The following is a 27,609-nucleotide window of genomic DNA, read 5'->3' as shown; positions in this document are numbered from 1 at the left end:
GTTAGTGCTTGGTTGCTGCACGTTAGGATTTGAGCATCCTTTTACTGGATCCTACAGAAGTGCACAAAGTTAAAGGCTAAGCAGGATTCAAAAGTGAAACTTGAGCCACTCCAGATCATACACAGCTTGTTTCTTTAGCAAGTCAGGCAGCAGCTGTCTAGTTGTAGTAGTCATATGTGCACTGCCAATATTATAAATACATTGCAGCCTCAGCAACGTTTACATGTAAAAATGAATACTGTGCTGCAGTACCCTAGAGCTCTACTGATAGAGTAACAGTCAGTATTTATTACCCTTTAAGATGTGCAACAATTATACTCAATGGCACATTTAAAATTGGGGTGTGGCATAATACTTGATGATTAAGTACCAACGAGGAACAGATGGTGAGAGAGGACACAACTGGTTTGCAGCTTGCAGAGGTTTAACCATGAAGCCATTAAGCTATCACGTTCCCTTTTCTGATAGGTTTTTGGTCAATGAAAAATTAAAGACAATCCTTGATTTTATATGAGGTCTCAAGCTGTAATTCGTGGCACTGGTAATATTTCAAAAACACTGAAGTTCTCTCTGTGTTCAGTAGTTTTCAACTGATGTGTTATTAGGATAGATGCTCTTGTCTGTTTTTATTGCTATTGAGATTAATGTATCTTGTCATAAGTAGGTTGCTCTTAAATGCAAAACTGCTTAAGGGTATCTTTTACTGCTCTGCTTCCTATTGACTTCTTGACAGATTTGCCCTATTTTGCTAGGCTATTTGCCACTGAAGCAGTTCAGTATCTCCACCCAATAAAGGGACCGGTTCAGAGTGTGTTGTGTTAAAAAAGCTCCCAGTGTAAACAGGGCAGCAGCCACAAGAACCTTCTGTTTTCTAAAAACTGGTTTTTAATGCTCATCTTTGTAAAAGATCCATTTTAGAAATTGTTTTTAAAATTACTTTATTACTTATTAGGTTCCCAACAGCACATCTTGTTTCACTGGTATTGGACCGACTGTATTCTAATAAGTGTTAGCATTTAGCATTATTAAATTTATTACAGGTTTTTCTTAGCATTAACAGTTACTTGGCACTGGTGTAAATAACCTTTTATAACCGTAATAAATTGCAACAAAATATAAACAAATTTGAAGATGCATGCTCTTGAAAGCAATACAAATTCTGGGATTTGTGTTTAGGATATGATCTTTCTGCTTGGAAAAATGTTGCATATTTTATTTCATTAGTCTCCCAGTTATTTCAGAATGCTTGATAGGAACATTAAAGTAACTCTGGCACGTAGCAGTCTGACAGAATACGTCTGTACTAACCATATATAACGGAAAGCCTAAGTAACATCATGCTGTGGTTTTGTGCTTTGAAAGGAGCAAGTTAAGGAATTAATACTCCAGCTGCCCCTCTGAGGACTGTATTGACTAAATGAGGATGATGTAAAACGGTGGTTTGTAGTTCAGGAAGATCAGTGAGTTTTAAAGTTGGTGCTTTCTAGATAACAGGTCCTGGTTGTTGGTAATGGGAAGGGGGTTTTGTTTTTCAAAATAGTGGAGTTCTTTCCAAGGGGCCTCATCAGCTCTTCTGGTGACAGTTCAGTGCAGTGATCTGTCAGTGCCCTTCTTGGGTGTCTGTTGTGCAGTTGGGGCATGTTTTGAAAGCCAGAATTTTGCTCACATCTGACGCTGTGGGTTTTAAGAACAACTAATGAAACTTTTTGACCTCAAATAGTGTAATTTTTATCGAAAAAGAAGGCAGGTATTTTCATAAAGCATAAGGAACGTGTCAGCCATTAAGTTGGTGTTGAGAGATGAAGATGTGCAACATGTAAAGGAGAGGGACAAACAGGGTGATCTGTCGGAAATAAATCCAAAGGGATGTTGCCTTACTTTCAGAAGCAATGTAAGTGAACAAGTCAGAAAACGTCTGGCACTCACTGACACTAACTTTGACACAAGATTAACACCGTGCAGTTTCTGATCATCTTTGACCAGGCTTAACTTGCCAGAGTTGATCCGTACGTTGTTGGATTTGTAAGGATTAAGGTGGAGAGGATGAAACTTAAGAATGATTTTGTTGTAGTACTGTTGACAGAGTATCTGCTGATGTCCTGATAATGCTCAGATTAGAATCTGATAGGATATGGTGTGAGGGATGAGCAGGTATTTCTGTGCAGGAGTATGCAGGAGCTGGGGACAGGTATGATGACTCTGTAGGTCCTCACTGTGCCTGAGTGTTATGACTCCTGGTTTCCAAAGTGTCTTTTCATATCCTCCAATAAAACGTAAAGCACACTTGCCGTGTCTTACAGTGTGTGTAAGTGCCAGCAGTGAAATGCTATCTTACAAAACAAAAAGATAGCAGGATTGATGCAGGGCTGCAGCAAAGCACCTGCATCTTAAGAAATCTTGGGCTCTAGTTGTGTTTTTCTTCCCACACATAGTTGCAGTGCTGATTTTTTTTTTTTTTTTTTCTGCTGCTGTTCAGGAATTTGTTTACATGTTGTAGTTTTGGGATGGACATAATTAATTTGCCTTACAAGTTTGTGAAGATTGAGGTTTGCATCACAGCCTGAGCTTTTGGCATCTGTGTTTTGAATATGTGTAACTGCACGTGAATTTTAGTGGTGGTGCTAAAGATTATGCTGTTATGATATCCAGGAAACATTGTTAAGGATTCTCTAAAGGGACACTCAGTTAAAATGTGTAGCATTAGAAGTGCAGCTGAAGATGATGCTAAAGCCTGGAGGTAATCGTCTTTAAGATTAAAGGTGAAGATTAAAGAACCAGATCAGCCTTTTGAAGATATGAATGCGGGAGTAGGAGATTCCAGTTGATCTCTGTATTCCATCACCAAGATTTATCCTGGATTTTCTCTTCTGGTTTTAACGAGTCTGAATGAATTCAGTTTAGAAAGGAGTTCAGTTCTGCGTGTCTGTAAAGCATAATCTTTTTTAGCCCATTTGTTTCCTTTAGTAACTTCAGGTGGACTCAATTAATAAACCCAGAATGACATAGTAGCATAGTTTTGGTAGTATATTCTATGGCATCCTTTGTTTATAGCTTTTTCTGGAATGTGGTGATGAGCATTTAGTAGTGAAGCAGTTACCCCTGTGTAAATCTGTGTCTGTATTTTTGTAGATTTCTATGTACAAGAAAATAGCAGCAGTGTTTATGTAGTGTTTTCTGTCCTAAGAATGACTGTTTCAGAGGTGTATTGTAAAAAAGATCCAACTTGCTTTTTATAGCAGTGTTTTTATGTTATTTGTGTCCATGCTTACAAGTTGGGAGATGCTGATAGTAATTAACTGAAGAAAAGGTGTAAATACACATCCAACCTGGCCTTGAGCACCTCCAGGGATGGACGGGGCATCCACAGCCTCTCTGGGCAGCTGTTCAGCACCTCACCACTCTCATAGTAAAGAACTTCCCCCTGACATCCAACCTAAATCTTCCCTCCCTCAGCTTCAAGCCATTTCCCCTCGTCCTGCAGTTATCAACCCTTTCCAAGAGTTGATAGCACCTGGCGTTCAGGTCTTTGGTTCCTGCAGGATGCTTGGTGTGCAGCTCTTACCCACTGCACTCAGGGCTCCTCAGGATCTCTTCAGGAATGCTCTGTGTGCAGTTTGTGCCACTGGGGTCGGCCTCTGCTCCTAGGTAATGAGTGATTGATAGGATGAGAGGTGATGGCCTTATGTTGCACCGGGGGAGGTTCAGGTTGGATATTAGGAAAAACTGCCCTTCAGAAGGAGTGGTAAGGTGATGTAATGGGCTGCACAGGGAGCAGTGGGGTCCTCAAACCTGGAGGTGTTTGAGAAACACGGAGATGTGGCACGGAGGGATGTGGGCAGTGGCATGGTGGGAGCGGGCTGGGGGTTGGACTGGATCGTGGAGGTCTTTTCAACCTTAAGGATTCAGTGATTCTGTGATCACCTTGTGAAAAACTGAAGTGCAGAGCTGTCCTGAGGGGTGATCACAGCAACTGCAGCATCAGCTGTGCCGTGGATAAGATGACTTCTCTTGTAGACAGCACTTGTCTTTAAAGAAGTAAAGAATCTATTTCTCTTTTGCCAGTATTTGGCTGTATTCCCTACAGTATTCAGCTCATTTCTGTTCTAGAGGAGGTTACTCCTCTTTCTGCATTTGACTCCCAAATATAACCCTTTGCCCGTGCATTTATTGAATGTTGTTTTATTGCTATCTGGGCACTTTTGCACTTTCTCAGGATCATGCTCAGTTGTCATACTGTTGTTTGAAGTGTTTTTTTTGTTCCCCCCCAGTTTTTGCTGATGGCAGCTCTGGTATTCCATTGTCTAAATCATTAATGACTGTGTTGAATAAAAGCAGACCCAGCAGACACATGGCCCTGCAGGAGCCTCCAGTGAGAAGCTGGTAGTTTGGTTGAGTGCAGCATTCCAGCTAGCTGCACTCTCATTTTACAGCAATATTATTGAACAATGCAATAATATCATTAAATAACAGAAGCTGCATTGTGTAGCTGCATCAAGTATCTGTAAAGGTTCACATTGGCCATCTCTGAGCAATTCTCTAAGCCTTTTGCAGGGCGTTGTGGGTGTGTTGCACTGATTCTGTGTTGCTTTCCTTGGAAAAATCACAATGACTGTTGGTTACACTCTCTTGTATGTGGCTAATAGCATGGTATGTTATGAGGTATTGAAAAAGAATGACTCATCTGCATTTTGTCAGACCCTTAAAACTTTTGGAAGGAAAAAGGGATTGATTTCCTCTCTGAAGCAGAGATAAACCAGAGAAAAATCTGGTAGTATGTGAGAACACAAGACAAACACTCATTAATATCCCTTTGTTGACAGATTTCAGCTATCTGTAAATAAGTTTAAAGTAGTTTAGTGTGTGTTAATATGATGTGTTTCGTATTCCATATTGTTCTAAAAGTTAGAAGCCTCATTCTGATTCTGTGCCTCGTGGTAGTGAAATAACATTGTGCAGCTTTTTAGTTTAGACATTGGTTAATGCAGCTAGTCTGAATTCTGTTATTCATAATTGTCTGCACAATCAGGAATAATTACTAATGTCTGCAGTGTGTGCTGGAATATTTACATTACAGCCCTGTTCTGCTTTCTGTATTCCACAGGAATGGGGCTGCTTATAGAGAAGTGCAAATCTGTGACTGTCAATCACTGTAACTTCTTGTATTCCTTCTCTTGTAGCTGCGATGGATGCTCCAAGTTGCATTCTGCATTATTAGATGTGTTTAAAGGTTAATTTTCATTGTGTTTATTTCTTTTTATTTCTTGCAGCAATCCAAAGTCCACTAATCGGAATGTAAACAAGAGAGTCAACAATGATGAATCATTAAGGATTCAGAACTTGTCTATTTTGGTGAAGAAAATAAAATATTTCTACCAGGTCAGTAATTGTTTCTTACAATACCTTCTGCCTGTAGTTCTTTCTGAGCATTTTTTTTTCATTACCTTTAAAAGTAATAACAATAAGAGTAATATTTTGTGAAAACAGTGTAATTAGTCTGTTGTTTATAAATCTGGTCAGAATTCTTCATCACCAGTTTCACAGCTGGAGGAGGAGTCCAAAAGCACTCGTTTGTGAAAGATGTTCTGTTTCATATAGTGAATATCCTGCATCTTTGCTCACTTAGTACCTTAATCTGTGTCTTTCTGAATTGAGACAAGTTCTGTGCCCGAGGTAAATGGCTGTATGTACATTTAGTTGACTGAACAACATTTTTGTAAGTACAGTGCATCTGTGTGTTTAGAATTCATTTGATTTTTGTTAGGAAAAATAAAAACCTAATAGGGACGAGCAGTAAACATTGTGATGAGCTGTAGAACAGTTCCTGAATTTTTGTGTGTTCATCTTGTGCAGAAGGTAAGAGTTAATACCACGCTTTCTAATTTGAGTTGGTGGCACATGGACAGACTGTAGCAGGATGCTGTGGATACCACCAGCATACTTCACAGTGTGTATTTTAGTGTCTCCTCCCACTTCCTCGGAATGCTCTGGCAAGCAGGAAAGCCCAGATGTGGGAGGAAATCTCAATTATCTGCCTCTAACTTCATCACTGCGGTATCTGTACTTCTGTAAGCTTTTTCTCATGTGTGTACCCATACACACTTTGTCCTTAAAAACTCCAAAATATAGTGAGAATTCCCAGCTGATGCTTACTGCAGTGATACATAGCAGCTATTGCATGTGGGTGTAAGTGCTGCTGGCTTATACTCAGGCATTTCCATTTCCTGATGGTAGTTGTTTGCAGACAGGTATTAGTGCTACAGGTAACAGGTGCAACACCAGTGACAGAAATGATCTTTACCTGAAAATAAAGCAATCCTTGTGCTTCTTGTGCATGGTACTGTTCCACTAGAAGCGTGAGGCCAAACTGCTTCCGTTTCACTGATCTGTCTTGATGTGATTCAGGATTTTGGGTGTTGATCCAAGCCTTTGTCTTAGAAATAACATACAAAAGCTGTTTTTTTGTTTGTTTGTTTGTTTGTTTTTTGTCTTTTTCTTAAAGTATTCTTCTTCAATAAATGTTTGATTCAATCATCATGCCCTTAATGGTTCAACTCCTGCTCTCGAAGTGCAAGCTGTATAGAACTGCTTATGCCTTTTTTTCCCCTTTTGCGTGCCACTCTTTCACATTTCTGATCTTGTGAGATGCCAGTCCCTCCGTACAGTACAAGTGAGGGAACTTGCAAACATCAAAGGTCTGGCATTTTAGTAGGGGCTAAAATTATTTAGTAGCCAAACTGGAGCATTTGTTCAAATTTACACTTTGTGCTTGGTTGGTTTGGAGGGAAATGTTAGAAGATGGGTTGTAGATACACAACCATTGATCATTTATATTCATCTACTTCCTAATTTGATGCTGCAGCTTGAAAATCTTGCAATGACCCTGTATGCACTTCCCCCCTGGCAGCATCCTGAGGCACTCATCAGACCGATCCTTGAATGTTACGCTCAGCAGTCTGCCAGCCTTACCTGCCTCCTTTGAGGTCATTCTCTGATTTGCCAGCTTTGCTGGGCTTTATGGAAGTCTGTCTTTCCTATTTCCCAGTCTCTGTTCCTTGGAAGGATCGACTGCCCAGATCCTTTCTTCTTAATATAGAGCAGGCTTCTCAGAAACAGGTTATTTTTGTGTGGAGTTTGTTTGCTAATTTCTTAAAGAAGGGGGAATTTGGCAAGGTGGTGCAATAAGAGGCAGCAAGAAGGATGGCACTCTGCTGGGTACCATCAAATTTCCTTCCTGTCTGTTCCAGCTCAGGATTTCATTCCTGCAGAAATGTTTGGTAATGGTCACATACTGCACTTCCTCCTTTATGCTCCCGAGTGGACGTGTGTCACATCCCAGGCAATGGCTTAAGCATTAAGCTTGAGGGTAAATGCTGCTTCCCTTTCCTCTTAGGTACTGACATATGCTCATGCACAACTTGTGGGAAGGTGATGGACAAGTTTGCTAGCCCTGTGACCTCAGTGTAGGCCACACTTGTTGAGGGTGTCCAAGTAGAAGGGTAGCAGGCTGCTGTGCAGTACATGTGGTGCAGATGAAAGGGCAGAAAGGACCAATGAAGGAAAACAAGCTAAATGGACTGCTGGGCATTTTTAAGCACAGGATTATCTATGCAGTGTGAGTGCTGGTGCAGCAGTCCTCAGGTGTGGGATGTCAGAGCAGTGTGAATGTGACCATATAGCTCCACAAAACCACAGCACGATGAGATAAGCAGGTAAGCTTCTGTTTGCAGTGCAGGATGTTGTCACTGCAGTTGTAGGGTTAGGCCTTTGGTCCTTGTTAACCAATAATATTTTATTATAATATTATTTTGCCTGTGGACTGCCACATTGAGTAAGCAGTGAGTGGGAATTGATTTGTACATAAATCAAGACATAAAGTATTGAAGTGTACAAGTGTATGTTGCAAATGTCCCCGCTTTAAACTGTATCTGCGTTAAAAATTCAGAAAAAAATCAAAAATATCTGCCTCAAAAAAATAGAAAAGTTTCTTACTGTTATGTACATGCTTTTGTATATTCAGACTTGTTCTGTTTTTTGACAGCCAGTTTGATGTCACTAGTATTGCTGAAGCCAGGTTGATTTTGACTTTGAGTGCTTCTGATAAAGAATATATCTGCGTTTGACTTGCAAACACAAGGAGTTCGTTTTAAATGATTTGGAAAGTAATGCATATTTCAGTACCCTGTGTATTTCTACACTATTCTTTCCAGCTGAAACATACAGATTTCTGTTTCTGTCCCAAATTCTTGTTTTTCATCACTGTATCTTTAATAAGATAGCCTGGTGTCAATATTCACTGAGGATTTTTTCACTATGTACTGGAAAGCCACATGGCACAGAGGGTTGTTAATGATGGTTGATGTTTTTTCTGAATTAAAAATACCACCTGAGTTAAAAAAAATATATATATTTTTAAATCCCTTTTTCCAGTTTACTTCTATTGGTTGAAGTTTCTGTTCAGTGTAGCATTTGGACCTAGACTAGTAGTGCTTTTATTTACCTGAGCTCAGAATGGGGGCAGTGGTGGTCAGGAGAACCTTCCAAGTTATCTCCCTCCCTTTGTTAGTGTCATTTTCTGTTCCTGCTCAAACAACAAGCAGTTCCTTTTAAGTGTGTGTAAATTGAATGTGAACAAATGATTTGATTTATACAAAACTGAAACAAAGATAAAATCATAAAACAATGCAGTCCATTAAGATATCTGGGTTACAGCTTTCCAGTCTGGCTGCCCAGGTATCACAGGGCTGTGTGCTGCAGCAGGCTTCACAATATCCCAAACTCCATCTGCATGTATCCACACAGATCACTTGTAAAGCTTCCTGCATCCGAGGTCGTGAGGATAATTCCAGAAAGAGGGTTGTTTAATGCCAGGATTTGTTTGGGATTTGAAGACTGTTGGTTTTGTTCCCTCTCAAACCTAGTGCAGCCTAACAGCTGGTGTTTTCCTGCAGCCTTGTGTGTGGGTTAGCAAGGCAGCAGAGCAAACTCAGCTTCAGAAAGGGGAGGGTACTGCAGTTCCTGTCACCTGGGGAATTACCCAAAGCAGAGAAGCAAGTGCTTAATGGATGCACTGGTATTGAGCCTTGGGGGCTTCTATCTGAGTGGCTCAGGCAGCCCTCTGAACAGGCGTCGTGTTTGGTGTGTTCTGAATGGAATGGAGTTGGGTAGTGGAAAATATTCACTGTATTGCCATACAATAATGTGTGTTACCTGGGAATAAGATGTGGATTTTTATTTTATTTTTTTTTAATTTTTAGCTTTAGTTTATTTTAACTCCAAAAACTGTTTGTTGTGAAATTGTCTGTTAGTTTATTGCATGTAGTTTTTATATAATTTATGAGATGCGTTCTCTCAACACAGCAGATAATTGCATTGAGGTGTTGCTAATGTATTTGTCCAAAAAGCAGCACTGATAAAATATATCATTAAAAAAAAATCCCACATTTATTAGGTTATAATTAGGACTCTTAGTTCCTGTGCCATTTAGTTAGATTTATTGGTTTTGTGCCTCTTTTCTGTGCCATTTTAGTTAGATTACAAGTGCATCTTCTCATTTGTTTTACTGTGGAAAAACAAAAAGCATGACTCCAGAGCTGCTGATATGATTGCATCTGTGAATAAACATCTGGGAATAGGAGGAAGACTACTCTGCTTGGGAAGAATTAGGCTCTGTCTAGACTGGGGATTTGACCTGATTACAGCCATTACTGGCTGACAGTAACTATCCATTGATACAATCTGTGGAATAGATAGGCAAAGCTGCTGCGTGAGTGTGGGACTTACCAAACTAAAACTCTGTTTGATCAGACAAATAGGATTTTCTGCCTTCATATTCAGGATTGCCACAGCATAAATGCATTGGAAAAGCTGTGACTTCTAGGTTTTATTTAGGTATTTAGGTTTTAAGACTATGGTCATAAATTCAGGGAAGTTCATCTTCCGTTGTTCAACTGAAACTTTGAGCAAACAAACATAAGCTAGTCAGAGAAACATTAACACTAATAATTACCAGGAATTTTGCTGCATTCTGAGGCACAAAACCAATAAACCACCTCCTTACCACATGGGGATTTCACTGTGTTGAGGTGATCCTGCAAACCAACAAAACAAGGCTTGTGCAGCAGAAATTCAGTTGTAAGCCTTCTGTTTAGGGTGCAAATAAGTATTGTTTGTGTATGTATTAAGATGTATATAATTCAGAACTACTTGTGGAATACTAATTTCATCTTAGTGCTGGTCAGCATTTGATACTTTTGTTCAATACATCAACTGTGAAAATATTTTCACTTTTATAGGAATGCTTGCAGCAGCTGATCATGATGGCTTTGCCGAATGTCTTAATAATCGGCAGAAATCCTCTCTCAGGTAAGTTTATTTTTAACAAAGATGAAAATCGATATTGGTATAACTTGTTATTTCACTGGAAATATTTTTCACGTATAAATAGCTGCTGTTAGCAGCTGTTTCACTGAGTAACACTTTCTTTGTTCACACCAAGGGTCCATACTTGACAAAAATTCCAAACCTCAACACTGAATTCACACAGATGTGCGTTTTCCAGCAACCAGTGAGCCACTGATATGACAAAATATACATTTCATGTATTCCCAGCTGGTACGTTTTCAGCTGCTCTTACCTAAGCCATCCTTGAGAAAACTGGTGGTTTGGTGCATCTCACTTGGTCCAAAACCTAATCCTTGTTTTTTTTCCCCCAAACTCTCTTGCATCGTTGCCTGAAAAATGTTGCAGTTACCTTCTTTCTTTCTCCCCTGAACTGACGCTGTCTTCTCCATGCTCCCACCTTCTTTGCTTCCAGCTCTGAGAGTTGAAATTTTCAGACCGAGAAAATTAGCCTGTATGGACCCAGCTGACTATCCACAGCTACTTGGGAATCTCTGCACCATGCTCTCAATTCCAGAAGCACGGAGCAGATACACCTGGCCTGCATGGAGCCACTTATGGATTGGGCAGAATTAATTTCCTTGGGTCTAATGTGTCCCAATACCTGTGATGTTCTAACACCTCAGCAGAGAGGTTAGGAACTACTCTAACAGGCTGTGTAGCTTCCCCTGGCTTTTTTTCCTCTTTTTTTTTTGGTCTTACATGCCATGCATCAGTGTGTGTGAGACAAGGTTTTTCTCGTTAGCAAGAAGAGCCATCTGCGTTAGCTCTCATTTCAACTCCAGGGTTCATAACTGATACTTTCCATATCCCATCTGCATATACACCATTTATGTAGATATCTTGATTTAATTTTCTTGAGTTTTACGTTTGGCTCTTGATGATTGCTGCTTTTGCTTCTGAGGTCATGGTGTTTTAAGTTTTTCTATGTGTAGGTAGTATGATCTGTCACGTGCACTGTTAAGTGTGAACGTGGTCACTGTTGTTCCAACGTTGTGCTTTTATACTTTGATTCCAGACATTCCTAAGGTTTTTAAAAGAATCCATGGATTTGCCTAAAAATGAGATTTAGTGGAGAAGCAGATTTAAAAAAAACCAAACAGGTCGTAATGTTGTTTTTGTAGTGATGGTTTATTATTCTATTTAAGATAGTGAGACAGAGTACATCTTAAGGGCTTAAGGTTATGTACCGTGGTAGAAAATTCCAATAAAAATGCACTATGAAAAACCACAGAGGAAAATGTAATATTTGAATATGTACACAGAAGCCTATGCTTCAGTGCTTAATAAGGAAGCTTCTTCCTATTGTGGGACCTCAGCTTTTGTGGTTTGGCATCTGGAACCTCTGGTAATACATGTATTGCTCTCTTCTGGAGAAGTTATTGTATCTGAGAGAAAATGCAGACTTTACAGTAGCTTAGCCCAGGGATTAAAATACATTCTGGTATACAGACGAGATTCTTGAAGATGTTTCAGGTTCCTGCTGAAGTTGCTTACAGGCCTGTATCTGAAATTGTTTTCCTCCAAAAAGTTTCTCCGTTTCATGCCCTTTTAAATACTGCTCTTACGGTTCTCTTGAAGAGGACCTCATCCCATATATAGGGAGCTGAAAGCCTTTTTCTTGGTGGAGGAGGAGTGTGGGGGAGGGTAGTGTAGCAAAATCAAACCTCTGCGACCTTTAGAGAGACTTGCTTTGTAAATTTGATTGCATGAGGGCAATCTTTTACAGCAAAAGCAGATTCTCCAATAGTGAGTAGGATTTCACCCTGTAAGGCTTAGGCTGCAGCTGTGGTTTCTCTTTGGAATGTATCCCAGTTTTTCCCACTTGCAGTGCTTTGCACATAAGAAGTGATTGATAAGTAGAGAAATTCCTGAAGATGATGATTTGAAGAAGGTGAGAGCAGATGAGATTTCAGGAAAAGAACATGTTTGGCTGTAGCAGAAGCAGTTGGTTAATAAAGGAAAATGCAGGTAGAATTCTGGATTTGGTCTTTGGTTTAAAAGAGATCATCAGAGACTTTATCATAAAGAAACATTTTGGTTATGCTAGTTGACAGGAGGCCAGTTTGAGGAAAAGCCTCAATGCAGAGAGCTGCAGGCTGTGGTTGTAAATGTTGAGTTGAAGAGGAAAAGGATGAAGGAGATGATGAAGAGGCGAATATTCTTTAAATGGGGGAAGAGGAAAGATTAAAATCACTTAATATTTCTGGGGTAGCAAGCTAGGGGATGGTGGGATGATGGAAGGCTACAGAGAATGTGAAAATTGAGGATAAGAGGGAGCCCAGGGAAGATCAGTGGATGGGATAAGGGACCAAGTTTGAGAAGCACATTGAAGGGTTTAGTACGGAGACTTCAGTGATCTACTTCTGTATCTGTGATGGAGTGAAAGGAAGAAAAACAGACAGGACAGTCAGTAGTAGTGAGAAGCTAAGGTTGTTCAGTATTTTGCCATGTTCCATCAGGGAATGTAGGGAAAAGGCATGAGAACAATCTCCAGGTAGGTTTTTAGGAGCATCAGTCAAATGCTGAACCAGTGTGCAGATGAGAGCTCCAGAGGAATTCGGGGATTGTTTTTAGAGAAGTCTGATGAGTTTATTGGAGTAAGTGAATTTCCAGTGTGAGACAGTGGAGTGGGTTACAACATTCTGTATAATTGGTGTTGGTTCAAATAGACACCCAGGTGGAATTGTTCTTCTCTAGCTGAGGTGACATGCTCCTCATGAAATGGATTCACTGATGTTTTCTGTTACTGCATAAGAGACTGCAGCTCGAGTTTTTGGGATGCAAGAAATCTCTGCAGTGATGAACAATCTCCCACTTGAGTTTGTGTTTTGAAAAATGTGTTACCTGTCAGTGGGGGCTGTACTTCTCTCCCTCTCAGAGAAGCAGGTTGAATCAGTGTTGAAAAAGGCACTCTACTCAATAGTGCAGTGCACAGAAAAGTGCTGCCAGTGGCTCTCTTCCCGGCTTTGCACCCTTTTTTTTTTTTTCTACTTTCTTTTCTTTTGATCAAGATTACCTTGTTTAGTTTTTTAAGGATTTTAAATTTGCTTCACTTATCAAATACTTAAGTGGGTAAAAACAAAGGCTGATTTTTCAAGCAGTTGTAATTGAGTGATTACATCTTTGTTTTATGGGAGTTTATCCGAAGTAGATCAAAGTAGTTGTCAATATAAAGGAAGTGTGTGGTCTGTGCTATTCAAAAAGATGATTCTGGTATCTGTTAGGTCCTTATCATCATCTCAAGATCATCGGAGGTCATCTGTGATTACTGACTGAATCCATTAGAAGTGAAATTTGGTACAGGTTAAAGGAGGGTTGTGCATATCATACCACAACCTGCACTTTGCCTGTAGTGTTCCTTATGTGGCCTAGGGGTGAACATGCTGCTGCTGGTGGTAGTTATACCAGCTCAGCTATAGAACTTGGGTTTGTGGAATAAAGGTTAGATTTCTATCCCAAGCCTGCATTATTATGTTTGACAGCATAGTTTTTGTCTGGTTAGCTAATAACAAAATAAACTCATTGCTGAAATCCTGAGTATATTTTAGAGAGGATGCCATCGAGATTCTTTTGTTCCCAGAACTGGGAATGAAATAGGAAGTACTTTTTCTGTTTCAGTAAAGCAAAGTGATGTATGGCCGTGCAGAGGTTAATCCAGCTAGACTAAACTATTTTGCCATCCTGAAGTGTGCACTCTGTGGCATGATGTGGTGTATTTAGTAGCAGGACCAGGAAATTCTGGCTGTATGAAGGGAGATATATCTTTGCTGAGCTGTAAATAGGGATCTTAAGCTTTTTTTTTTTTTTTTTTTTTTTTTTGATTAATTTTTTTAAAAGAAATTAAGATGCTTAAGGCCAGATTTGGAAATACAGTTTGGTTTCTAGATGTGGAGATGAATATCTAATGTGCTGCCTAATTATTTCATAAAGCTTTATTTAATTTGCCTCTTAATTGTTGATAGCCTGGGGGTGAGAGATGATTTGAATGCTTCTGCAAGCATGCTGAGATAGCTGAGATTCCAGCTGAAAACTTGGTCATGTCCAAAACACTTGAAAACATCACTTCAGTTTTGCTGTGTGAAGGCCTGAAACTTTGCTTTTTCTGTCATGCATGTTAAGCTATTTGTAAGCATTAAGTTGGCAGTTAAATGGCAAAAAGGGCAAAGTTGAAAGCTGGAAAGAAGGGGTTTTCTTTGCCTTTGTCTTCTAAGTTGGGATAATGCAAATTATAAGACAATAGTGAGAAAAGCTAATGTTCTCTGAGCTTCAGTTCACCATTTTTTTTTTTCTTTCTACTTAGAGCCAAGTACTAATGAAATACATAAAATACTCCTGCTTATGCTTGGTTGTGCTGTTCAGGTAAGCTTAAATAATGTTTGTTTGTATGGAATAGTTTGTGTTAACGTTTTCTTATCCTACTACTTCAATACCTGAAGTTGTATGTAACTGTAGCCTTCATTTTTCTGATGATGGTATTGCTCTCCTTGACAATCAGGGTGTTCTGACAGTTCAAGTGGCTACAACTCTGCATCTCCTATGTCTTATTGCATATGGCAAACTTTGTAAGGTTTCTAATGGTTCATTAATTGTAACTGTACTCACCTTAGATACTGTAAAGAAAGAAAGGAAATGATAAATAAAGCAATGAAGAGTTGCCTTAGTTATATCTTGCTGAAATGGCTTGCATTCAGTCTGCCTACTCTGCTTAATTTTCATTAATTTGTAAACTAAGCAGGGTGAAATGAGTGAGGGAAGTCGCGCTACTCAGACGTGTTGTGTCAAGCAAGGATGTGTAAATCTTTCTGGCACTGTCTCCCTTTGCACTGTTTTGCTGTCAGAGTTGTTACAGGTTGTAACTGCGCGACCTTTACCTTCTAGGCTGTTCTAACCTGAACTTTGAAGATGTGCTTTTCCATGAGGGATGTGTTTGGTAGGCTTGGCAGTGAGTAGGCTACAAGGCAGATCAGATGTACGCTCGTATCGAGTTGTCTCCTGGGAGCTCTTGGTTCATGGGCAAGGTTAGGTCCCTCACTAAGAGAACAGCTGCTTTGTGCATTGAGCTGGCGACAGCACGAGTAAGAATAGTGCAGGACAGATGACAGGGTGGAAGTATTTCTAAGATACTCTGCTCCTGTGGTCACGTATTCAATAGATTCTTCTAATGGACTGCAGTTCATTAAGGAGGCTTGCACCGTTCAGCTAATTAAACTGAAAAAATAGATTAATTGTGTATTTTTAACAACTTAGGTAAGCGATGTGAGTATTAAAAAGAGGACACTGAGGAAGTGCTTGTGGAACTTTGAACAAATAGCTGCTTTAAGAAACTTCTTCCTTGCCCCCATTGCAGTAGCTGCTCTTTTTATCATTTTATTAATGTTGAAAGTTATTGTAATTATTACAGCATATATTATATATATTATAGCATGAATCAAGTACTTACTGATCAAGGAAATTATTGCATAATAATTTGATGATATGATTACTGAAATTTCAGCTTTGTTACTCTTTGTTCTTAAAAATACAAAGGAGGAATGGAAATACTTGTGATTTTATATAGACGTGCTTTAATGTATATAATGTATATATATTTTAGTGTCAGGAGAAGGAAGAATTCATTGAAAGAATCCAACATCTGGATTTTGACACAAAAGCAGCTGTTGCAGCCCATATTCAAGAGGTATGTTGTTGTTTTTATGCTTTTCATTTTCTGGAGGTGGATTATTTTGTAAGAGCTTTTATTATGTTTGTTCAGAAGCAGGAAAATCAAAGGGAAAGTTTGTCTATCTACTGTTTTTAGGGAGCAAAAAATGTCTTTATATTTTAGCTTAATTCAGAAAAAGATTTTGTCATCAAATTCCTTACATTGTGAGAGCAGTGCTTAGAAGCATGTTGCTCCAAGAAATTCTTAGATGTATTGCAAACTGAGCTTAATGAGAATGTCACATACAAATTTCTAAATAAAAAATGAATCTCCTATGCTGCAGTATGTCCTAGACACTTTTTGCTTCTTATTTTGCCAGAAATGCAAGTTAAGGTAGGTAGGAAGCCATTCCATTGCATACAACTTAATGTATATTAAACATTCATGTCTTTTTAATGTCCTGTGACAACTTAGCCCATGTAGTTTCAGCATTGTTTTATTTATGCTTCTTTATTCCCTGGCATAATGTAAAGGGCATGCCTTTTTTCTCTTCTGTTTCATTCTTTGTAGGTAACTCAGAACCAGGAGAACGTGTTTGATCTGCAGTGGACGGATGTCATTGTATTTACACAAGACTCTGTTGAACCTCTTCTGAGAAATATGGCATCACATTTGAGAAGACTTGTAGATGAAAGAGATGAGCACTTAGAGGTACAGATGTGCTTTATTGCTTAAGCGAAACATGAGAAATGATTTTTGAGATGGTTACTGTTTTTAGAACGCTTCAATGTAGGTTCAGTTAGTGTACAAAAGCAAGGACTCCTTACTGCCAGAATGTTGCTTCAAGTGGTTACAACATGCATACTGTCTGTTGAATACTGTGACGAAGCTGAGGGGAGAGTAGCAGCTGATCTTTATCATACAGGCAGTTTACATGAATGTTGGAGCTCTTTTACTGCTATAAGCAGAAAAAAAAAAAAGAGCTGCATCTGTAAAGTCTCCAGGAATCAGTAACCCATGAGTGTACATGGCAGTCACTGAAAGGTGTCTGTTGCATTCATGTATCATATGGTTTTGAGTGAATTGGAGCAGAACCCAGGAGCAGAGTTCTTATAGGCTTATGAAGCACTGCTTACACAGTGTGAGAATGAGAAATAGATGTGTATTAAAAAACAATGCAAGTTAGGAATCATCTTAAGGAAACCAGATTTGCCCCTCAGTAGCATGGGAATGTGATGATGTTGCAATTGTTCCTGTGAATGTCACCAACTGTGTCCCATTCACAGTTTTGGTAAGAGTAAAGGAGCAGTTTGAGGGGAGACTGTATGTGGTGATCATTTTTTGGAAAGCAAGGAAGAAGTAGCTTTACTGTGGAAGAGATCTTCCTCTTGAAATAACACCTTTTTATTTTAACAGTCAAAAAGGAATGCTCCCATAGCTCTCATTCATTGTTCATGCAGCTGGCAGGGATGCCACTGCTTAATAAAGAGCACCACTTTCTTTACAGGCTTATTTTTATCCTCATTTTTGAGGAATTCATGAGGAATTATCCTGTCCATTTTGGGCACTGTTATTTTGGTGGACCTAAGTCTAAATTTGAGTAGTTTTACAATAGCCAATCAATACTGTTAAATAACTGTGACTATTCATAACTTGCTTTAGGTATAGAGGTGTGCAAAGGGCTTAACTTTTTTTTTCCTGTACTTTATTTCTTAGACTATCATAGAACTCTCAGAAGAACGGGACTCTCTCCAATTGCAACCTCAGACATTAGTAGCACAATCACCTTGTGAATCTTCTTGCTTGAAAGACACTGAAAGCAAACAGCACCTGACAGTTGAGCTAGCAGATGCCAAAGCAAAGATAAGAAGGCTTAGGCAAGAGATGTGAGTACCTGTAGGCTGCAGTTATGTGCTGAAAGTTGTTCATTTTTAATCATTTTTGATGTCACATGATAGTAGCACTCTGTGTGCAAATTCTTTCTTTCAAATGTCAGAATGCAGTTTAAAATGCCTTTTTTAAGCTATTGTACCCCAGGGAGCATATTCCTAGCACATAGACATATTTGTGCACAACCAGGAGAAACACAGCTTTTCAGCTGTATGTTTCTTAACATTGCACAGCTTATCTAACACTGCACTGCTTTTTTCTTTCACATGTTGTGTCTGTAGTATAGTTTCTGAGGCAACTTCTTTATGCTTCCTCTGTTGTTCTTGAGCAATAATCTGTGCCTGAGTGTGGCTTTAACGTATGTGTGTTCATGCATGTTTTTGAGAGAGTAATCTGACATGCTTAAAATTGCCTCAGCTGCAGTTGCATGGGGAGGACATTTAGGATCTGGAAGTAAGAGCTGTGTCCTTGATTACTGGAGGATTAGTGGCAAAACATGGCATTTAAAAGGAGATAGGGAATCACTGCAGTGCTATCTGTAGCATAATTAACTCATTCTTTTTAGAAATACAGTAAGAAATGGTCATCTGTGATTCGTTGGAGATGGGAAGAAAACATTCATTAGAATTTCTTTCTGTGTGTTTGTCTGCACAACATTTGTTTGCTCATGCTTCTTAAAACTGTTCCTTATAACTTGTCTGCAATGCCAGACTGTAGAGGAAATAAAGCAAACCAAATTCCAGTAAGTCTCTTGACCTGTTGGGTCAGTTCACTGGCAGGAGGTGGTTATTTATGGCTATGAAAGATGTAATTTGTGATGTGAGTAAAAATACAGAGTGGGTCAATAAAGATTCTTAGTTTCCAAGTCGTTACCTTCATCTAGGTGGGGAGTGCTGCCTTCTCCCCCTGGTGGTGATCCTGGAGCTGCAGGGTATTTCCCCCTTCCTTCACCTGGTCCAAGTGATGTAAGAAAAAAAAAATATATCAATCCAACTGCAGCAAAGATCTGCGTTTTTGTTTTTTTTCATGAAAGACAACTGTTTTAGTACTTATGAAGAGATAACTACTGTCCTTAGGGTCTGGGAACAAATCTGACTTGTAGTCAGGTTAACTGAGGAGAAAAATAGCAGGCCAGGGGGAGTATGTGATTCTGTACAGCACTGTGTTGTTGTGGAATGAAATATGTGCAGTTTGAATGTAAAATTGCAGATGTTAAATTTGTAGAGATGTAATAAGTGTAGTAACTAATTTGCATCTCATGGAAACGGCGTAATCAGAGATTTTTAACCTTGCACATCGAGTGGAGAGAGGAGACAGGTAAAATTAAATAGAGTTGAAAGTAACATAAGTCAAAATTACAGCTCACTGGTCTGCTTTTATCAGAGTTTGTTGATCAGATTATCTCTAGCTGGCTGGCTTAAGTATCTAGTTGATTTACGCAGAGAAAGCCCTTCCCCCACCACATCTCAGCTTTCGTGAAGAATAGAGGACAAAAAGATGTGGCTTTTTTTTTTCCCCCTTCTGATGCCTGTATTATTATGTGCCTAGTGAAACGAGCCCGCCCAGGATATTCTATAAACAGCTGCACCAAGAAAATTAGTGAAAAAATTGCTGTTATTAGTTTGATTGACAGTTAATAGATAGCCTAAACAGTGAACACTGGTATGTTCTGTATAATTTAGTACAATCCTCTCTAGCCTGTAGCTGAAGCATGCAATTAGGACAGCAGCGATGGCTCAGAATATTTCACATTTTGCACTCCAATTCCTCAATAAATTTCCTTTACAAGTAGCAGGACATTTAAAAGACTAGACTTGGATAAATTGACTTCTATCTATAGCATTTGTTATTAAATGCTGCTGATAAGCTTAAAACTGGATTCATTCCAGGATTGAAAATAGTAAGCTTTGAATTTATTTATAACCTGGTTTTGGCAGTGAACCTGGTTTAATATACACTGTAGCAAATAGAATTTCATGCAAGAGATCTGCTAAGCTTATTTTTCTCTGCAGTACCATATACCAACATTTGAATCCAAAGAGTGATTTGAGGCGTGTGATCTAGAATCTCCAGACTTGAAAGCTGTACACCTGATTTTCCATATTTCCATGTAGCACAATAATACCAGGAGTATGAATGTTGATAGTAAAGTGACAGTAACCTAACAGTGTGGAATGCATTTGTACTTCCATCTGGTTTCTGGACACTTATGTAGATGGGAAAGCTTTGATATCTGATGTTGCGGTGATATAAGATGAACCCCTGTCAAAGACCTTCTTGAAAGTGTGGTTGCAAAAAGGTCATGCACTGTGAGATTTACTTGTTTTTGTAAGCAAGCATTATAGTTCTTACAGAAACAGAAGTGAGGATTAATTTCCAGTATTATTTTCAGACTGTGTTGTACATTTCGGTCTGTTCTCGTTTCCCCCTTTATACTTCTGTTTCATATTTGAATTCCAAAATGCTCAATGATACAGGAACGCATTTGAACATGCAATATACCTTTAACTATGGGCAATTTGGGAAATGGCACTTTTTTGGTTATTTTTTCAGTAGTGAACACTTGGTCTTGAGACAGAAATGAATATTGAACATTACATACTCTGTATCTCTGAGAAAATGAGATTTCTCTTTCAATTACTCATTGCTCAAAGAACTCATTTCTTGAGCACTGAAAATTAAGTGTTAGCTGGAAGTTAAGAATGAGTCCTATAAGAAGAGAAGTGTTCTAAATCAAATTGTTTTTGTTAGGAGCCTCTGAATAAACTAAAGCAAGAACTGCATTGTCTCCATAGAACTAAAAGTCATTATGCAGGAGGCTGATTTCCATAATACCAGATTGTTTAAGTAGTAACTTTTTTAGTGAGTAATGGCATATGAGGCATATGAAAACCTCAATTCTTATTTGTACAAAAATGTGTACTATCTTTTCCCTTTTTTGTTTTTTAACAAAAATGCTTGTTGTGAAAATTATCCCCTAATCTTTCTGCCCTGCATGAGTAAGAGATCTCAGCGAACAAGGTTTTAACAACTATGAAAAGCCTGCCCAAATAAAAAAGGTTAAATGCAGTCTAAGAGCTGGAGAATACCAGAAGCATAGTGGCATACTAAAGTTCTACACTCTGATGTGTTCATGAGATACTGGAGTCAGTAACAGAAATATCAGTAAATCTTAGCATCTGCTTCTCAGGGTGATAACTATGAAGTTCTGCAGTCATCTTTAACTGTGTTTTGTGTTTTCTCTTTGAAGTGAGGAAAAGAATGAGCAACTTCTTGACTATAAGCAAGAATTTGAAGAGGTGGAAAGTGAGTTAAGGAAGCTTCAGCAAGAGGTATGGGCTTTGTCAAGTTTAAGCTCTGCTCTGAACATGAATAGTTTGCTTCTTTGTTGGGTCTGCTGTGCTGGTAAAGCATTCTGCATTAGTTTCCCATTTCTTCTCTGATGATTTTTTCACTTCAACGTTTGAGATATTTGCAACTAATATGTCCTGTGCTGAGGACTAAAGAGTAGCTGTGCTGAATTTCTGATATTGTTTTCTCCTCAAAAACAGCACATTCAAATTTTGACTGTTTTTCTTTGAACCTTGAATCTAGGTTGATAATGAAGGAAAGCATAAAAATCATTTGTTCTTAAAATCTGAGTTTATGTAATTATTGAGGACCACTTGATAATATTAGTGGTCAAGGAAATGTTCTGAAACTTAGAAAAGCTTGGAAAAGGCCAGCTCAGTTCTCTTGGAAATCTGTTATGTTTGCTGCTCGTGTAGCTGTGATAAATGTGTGAAGTAACAAAGCTTGTTTGTTTCTCCGTTTTTGGCACATATTCTGAAACAGACATAAACTATGGAGAGTTTATGTAAAAAGTGCACACTGGACATCTGTTTTTTTGCTGTTGCCTCTATTGTGAATTGCCTTATTAAACACCAGCTAGAACTTCTTCAGCAATTTGATAAACAGTCTGCAGTTGCTTATTTTGGCAAGTAAATATTGATTCAGGTCTCTAATTCAATGCTAGACATTAATTCCTCACAACCAGAGATTAGAATTTGTCCATCTAGGAACATGAGATTTGAACACAGTCAGAAGTGGTCATCTTCCTTTCAAAGCTAAGAGCATTTGTGAAAGCATTGTGTGGCTGAATTCCTGAATTGTGTACAGATCAGAAATAACAAATGGCCTCACTGGTTACCAGTGAACATCACCTTGGTAGCATATTTGATGAATCAACACGTAGGGAAAAAATATTCATGTCCATTAATACTGTGTGCAATTTCTGCATTTTCTAGAATAAGAATTTACTCTCAGATGCCCGTTCTGCCAGAGCTTATAGAGATGAATTGGATATTCTTCGTGAGAAGGCAATTCGAGTTGACAAGCTCGAAAGTGAAGTCGGCCGGTACAAAGAGAGGCTGCGTGATATGGAATTCTACAAAGCTAGAATGGAGGTATGTTAACTTGAGAAGATACTGATTAGCCATCATTTTTTGTTTGCTGTCGTTCTTTAGACGGCGTTAGGAACCTTTTCTTTCTCTGCAGGAGCAGTGAGGCACTGCAGTGGGCTGCCCAGGGAGGTGGGGGAGTCACTGTCCTGGAGGTGCTCAGGAAATGTTCACGTGTTGTAGTGAGGGGCATGGTTTAGTGGGGAAACATTGGTGGTGGGTGAATGGTTAGACTGGAGGTCTTTATCTTGGAGGTCTTTTCCAACCGTGGTTGATTCTATGATTTCAAGTCAGCAGTATTCACCACAGCTCCAAGCACTCAAGACCAATAGGAAGGACTGTTTAGGATATACGTATTAGCTATAGAGAAACTCAAATGAGGAGCTGTTTAACAGTATATTGAAGGTGTAGTAATTTAGTAATTTTTTTCTCCTTTGTAAATCTCCAAAGAGAGGGTACTTTTCTAAGTAAAGCGTTGAAGGAATACTGGTGGCACAGTAAATGCTAAATAAGATGACAAGATTCCATGGGTAAAATGCACTGAAAAAGATTCACTGACACTGTGCTGGAGGTACCTACTTTTCTAGCAAGAATTAGTTTAGAAATCAAATCATTGTAGCAGATTTCTAAGGCAAATAGAAAGTTGGCAGAATTTTTGAGTGAAATAATCACTTATGGGAGTCAAAGCTGATTAAAGTTTTAAGAAGATTTCAAGGTGGGCATTAAAAAACATAACTCTTAGGAAAGCAGAAAGAACTAAAATGGAAGTGAAGATCTGTTTATTTTGAAAAAGTAAAATTAGGATACTAGTTCAAAACCTTTCTTTAAAGTAAAAATGACCAAAAAGCCAACAAGATACGAGGCTAAACTACACAGTTGCACAGTGTCATTCCATGTTATTTCTTCATTGAATGTAGACTCTTAAAATCACAGAGCTGGATGGGAATCTCAGGATCACATTCAGCCCCACTGTAAACGTGCCGAGTATTTCTTACATTTCCATACCACTCCAAACAAAGCTTTGGTGTTCATCCATCCTTTAAGACCGGACTGGTGAAGTGTCCACAGCCTTTCATAGCAGTCTTTTGCTTCTTTGAAGTCTGTGACATATCACACGTTCTGTCATAGTTCTTTGTGCTCCACAGCCCGACAGCATTCTGCCTTATAAGGTAATTTTTTCCATTCTCTGGGTTCTGTGCTCATTTATATCTTTGATTCCTAAAACTAAACCTCGTCCTCATCTAGGAGGAATTTCATTTTCACGTGCATTTTAAGCTAATAAAAAATTAAAATTTGTTTACATGTTCTATGGCCTGCCATCTATCTGATTTATTTTCTCTCAGGCATACTTGGTTATGGACAGTTGTTAATTAGTTTGGTTTGCTCCATAATAAGTTAACATTTCAGTAGGTAGGAGCTGAAAGGTATTTATTATATTCAGTGGTCTCTTTTTCAGGTATAGTTGGTCACTGCACACTTAAGTGTGATAATTTTTGTGTGTCGCTCAGTTACGTGTAACTGCTGTAAATGTGTTTCTGAGGTTTGTTACAGCTCTCAAATGAATGTTCAACATTAAAACATTTCTAAAGCTAGATGTGATGAGTATCAAAGTTGTATTAATAGCACAGTAAATTTTATCCTGTTTGTTTCTCTTGCCTTTGTAGGAGTTAATGGAAGACAACCAAGTGATGCTAGAAACAAAGAGAATGTTTGAGGATCAAATCAAGACATTGCAGTTCCGTTCTGATAAATTACACGTGGTAGAAAAAGAGAATCTCCAATTAAAAGCTAAACTACATGAAATGGAGTTGGTAAGTGTAAATGGATGACGAAAAAACCTACTAAAAATCTTAGAGTTCTATCTGTACTTTTAATAGAAGACCTTCCTGTCAGAACGGTGTGGGAGAAAAGTAAGGTATGTCTTGATTTACTGATCTTTTTCTGATGGGCTTTGCTACAGTAGTCTTGATTCTGCTTGGGGAAATAAAAATTGCAAAGAGCAATACTCTTCCAAAATGTTTAATCGGCTTAAGTTATGCTGATGAGACTCGTTAGTAAGAGGATAGGATAAATGTTTTTTGGATGATACGGTATTTTTTTGTCTCTTAAGTACTTAGATCAGTACATGGTTCATGTTTCCACTTCTAGAATAAGAAAGTGACATATTTTCCAGAAGGTTTTTGTCAAAATAATTTTTGTTTTTAACCATTTCTTCCCTCAAAAGTAAATACTGCAAAGTATAAAATCATAATTTGCCCGTTTTGCAGGTTTATTTGGTTTGCTTTCAGTTTTCATTGAGGAGCAGGAGTTTACCTTCTAATCTGAAAATTTTCAGAAATTGACAGTGAGTTATAGCTGCACTTTATTTTCCTACAAGAGTAGAATGTGCTGAGAGGGGGACGTGCAAAGGCTGTTGAGACTCTTTCACTGTGGACCCACTCCTGTTACAGCTTTTTGCATGGAAGTGGTCTTATAGTAGAGAAACAAATTCTGATCCTCTGTTTGTTGTGAGCGCACAAGCTGTGCTTGTCGCATGTGCTTCCTTTCCTGATATTCTGAGAGAAGTGAATTTTGGAAAACAATAAATTGAGTTGTGGCCGTAGGATATGTTGAGAAAAGAAAATGTATTTGTCACTTGAGAAGAGGCATTATATTTGTCTTTGCTGTTTGCCACACTTCTGTTCTGTGTCCTCCCTAGTTTTGTCTGTTCCTCCCTGTCTCACTGTGCGTTAGCAAATCAGAAAAGGGACCCTGCATTTCTCTGCTGCATACTTGATAGTCAGTAATTTTGTGCATGTTGAGATGTAACTGTTTCTAAAGTTAGACATGAAATAATTTTTAAGGAGCGTGATATGGACAGAAGGAAGATTGAGGAACTTGTGGAGGAAAACATGGCTCTAGAAATGGCTCAGAAACGAAGTATGGATGAATCACTACATCTTGGCTGGGAACTTGAGCAGATAAGCAGGTTTACTGATCATTCTGAAGGTAAGTTTAATAATATTTGCAAACTGGAAAGGAGTTGATAAATGAAGGCTTGGCAGGGAGAGTACTGTTAAGAAATTAAAGCTCCTAATCCTGATTAGTTATTGCTGCTTTTTTTTTTTTTTTCTTTTTTAAACTCAGGCCTCTATATCTGTGCAGAGGCAACCATGTGCTAAAAGGGTAAAACCCATAAATACCTTGGAGTTAAGTGGTTTTGGCATTCAAACATCTGTATTCTGCCTTGGTACTCTGAAAGTTAGGAGAGATTTACTAAGGTTTCTCAGTAATTACAGTAATTCTTGAAGCAAGAATATTGATTCTTCTGGTATAAGAATGCTTGGTCATGTTGCTGGATCACATACCAAGGATTTGAGGAGATTTTGGGGAAATCTCTATCATGATTATGCACTATAGAATATGTAGGACATTTATTGTTTGCATCTGTAGTGTTGAATAAGGAAAATGAGTCACTAATGCTCTATTCAAGTAGGAGGCACTGCAGAATAATCATAGGCTTCTAAATCTAAAAATGCCAAGTCTGTCCTTGAATGACTCCAGGTAATGACAAATTACCTTTTTTTCACCCTTTTTTTTTTAATTGTGTTTTGCTGTCACAGTGTCACATAAGTCACTTGGTCTTGAGGTAACTGAACTGACATCAAGCAGATTACTGAAATTGGAAAAGGAAAACCAAGCCTTACTGAAAACAGTGGAAGAGCTACGGAGCACAATGGATGATTCTGTAGGAGGCAATAGTTCAAGGATTCTGAAAATGGAGCAAGAAAACCAAAGACTGAACAAAAAGGTAGTCACCAGTGTGTTTTGAGTTGTGTATGAGTTGCCTAATTTTACTTGCTATTTTTTAAGGCATAGCATAATAAGCATTGCCCTGATTTTGGCAAAAGTAAGTATTGGTAGTGTCTGAATAGTGGTATGGTGCTTCTAAGTTTAGGGTAAGAAAGACAGTTTTACAGGAGAGATGGAAAGATATTTTTTTTCTTATTAATAATTTCCAAATGGGATCATTTTATTCAGAAGGCTCTTGTCACAGTAGGGAGGAAAATCAGTGTGTTAATATTGGGACGTAATGAAAATGTTTTATGATTCTTGATAAAAGTTATTTTAATTGTGTAATTATTACACGGGGGGAAGTGTGTGTATATAGAGAGAGAAACCTGTCTTCACATATGCAGAAAACTTGATCATGTATTCTTGATCATTACTGAGAAAATAGAGATGATGAGTCAAGGAACTGCTCAAGTGAAATGAGAGAAGTTACTCAGATTTATCTGTGCTGATCTACAAAATTTTACTCTACAAATGATACATATCAAGTGACTTATTGTAGGGAATAAAAACTGAAAAAAATAGGGACGAAGTACAGAGGAACAAAATGTCTAAAAGTTTCTGTAATAGCTATGTCAGACATTAGAGAGATTAGTGTTGGAGAGAGAAGAGGTAAGAGACAGTTGGGGGAAAAGAATGAGAAAGGAATCCCTTGTTGTCTGCTAGAGTTCTTACCACTTCTGATGTCTGCCAGCACGTCCTTCTTCTCTCACTTGACTGTAAGAACACTGCTGTGAATTGTAGTGACCTCAGAAAAATGAGTAAAGCTGAACAAAATATTTGTTACAGATATTTTATACGTAGTCTTTCTATCTAGACATGCTTTCAGGTAGACTGATTGTATCAACCCCACTCTTGGTGCCCAGTTTGCACAGACCTGCTGAGACAGCTGGGCAGGCTATGGGTGAATTTGGTTCCAGGTGGTACCTGACTGTTCCTGCTGAGGTGCCTGAGCCAGTTACCTCTCTGTTGCAAAGTGCCAACATGCTCATAAAACATGCACTGCTCTGCTAAGTTGGGGATCAGGACTATCTTAATTTCAGAGGGAAAATGAACAGAAGGCTGGTCAAATGTTAGTGTTCTCATCCAAAGTAGAAGTATAATTCAATTCTGATTTAATTGATGTCACACTTGTTGCATATTTCCAATCACTGAATTGCTTTGTAGAACAGAATTTGTTATTCCATGGTCTCCTGTGATATTGTTTTATTCCTTACTATTTTTAACAGCAAGTAGGGGTGTGATTCAGGTAATTGGTTTCTGAAAGTATTTCTACTGAAGTCTGAGATGAACAGGCGATGAAGGGGCAGTAGAAACTGTACTTTCAAAAAAATAAAAGTGGGTGTTTGGGGAAATATCCAAAGCCTAATAATATTACCAGCACTTTTTATGAAAAAGTAGCATACA

The 27,609-nt window shown here is 38.5% G+C and overlaps 1 protein-coding gene across 12 annotated transcripts in view; it reads left to right on the top strand.

Annotated features, from left to right (window-relative positions):
- CCDC88A (coiled-coil domain containing 88A) overlaps positions 1–27,609 on the top strand; it is a 71,010-nt gene that overhangs the window by 11,371 nt on the left and 32,030 nt on the right. For all 12 annotated transcript variants that reach the window (XM_042812234.1, XM_042812225.1, XM_042812206.1 and 9 more), the window contains exons 3-13: positions 5,268–5,376; positions 10,293–10,362; positions 14,702–14,760; positions 15,995–16,078; positions 16,613–16,753; positions 17,759–17,928; positions 21,183–21,264; positions 22,219–22,377; positions 24,036–24,182; positions 25,215–25,359; positions 25,974–26,161. In XM_042812234.1, coding sequence (XP_042668168.1) covers positions 5,268–5,376; positions 10,293–10,362; positions 14,702–14,760; positions 15,995–16,078; positions 16,613–16,753; positions 17,759–17,928; positions 21,183–21,264; positions 22,219–22,377; positions 24,036–24,182; positions 25,215–25,359; positions 25,974–26,161 — 1,354 coding nt within the window. The remainder of the gene's footprint in view (positions 1–5,267; positions 5,377–10,292; positions 10,363–14,701; positions 14,761–15,994; positions 16,079–16,612; positions 16,754–17,758; positions 17,929–21,182; positions 21,265–22,218; positions 22,378–24,035; positions 24,183–25,214; positions 25,360–25,973; positions 26,162–27,609) is intronic.

This window comes from Centrocercus urophasianus, unplaced genomic scaffold (assembly GCF_019232065.1).
Source record: "Centrocercus urophasianus isolate 14NV4802_14NV808 unplaced genomic scaffold, USGS_Curo_1.0 seq_10, whole genome shotgun sequence".
Classification (NCBI taxonomy): Eukaryota; Metazoa; Chordata; class Aves; order Galliformes; family Phasianidae; genus Centrocercus; species Centrocercus urophasianus.
This window is presented reverse-complemented; position numbering and strand designations above follow the sequence as displayed.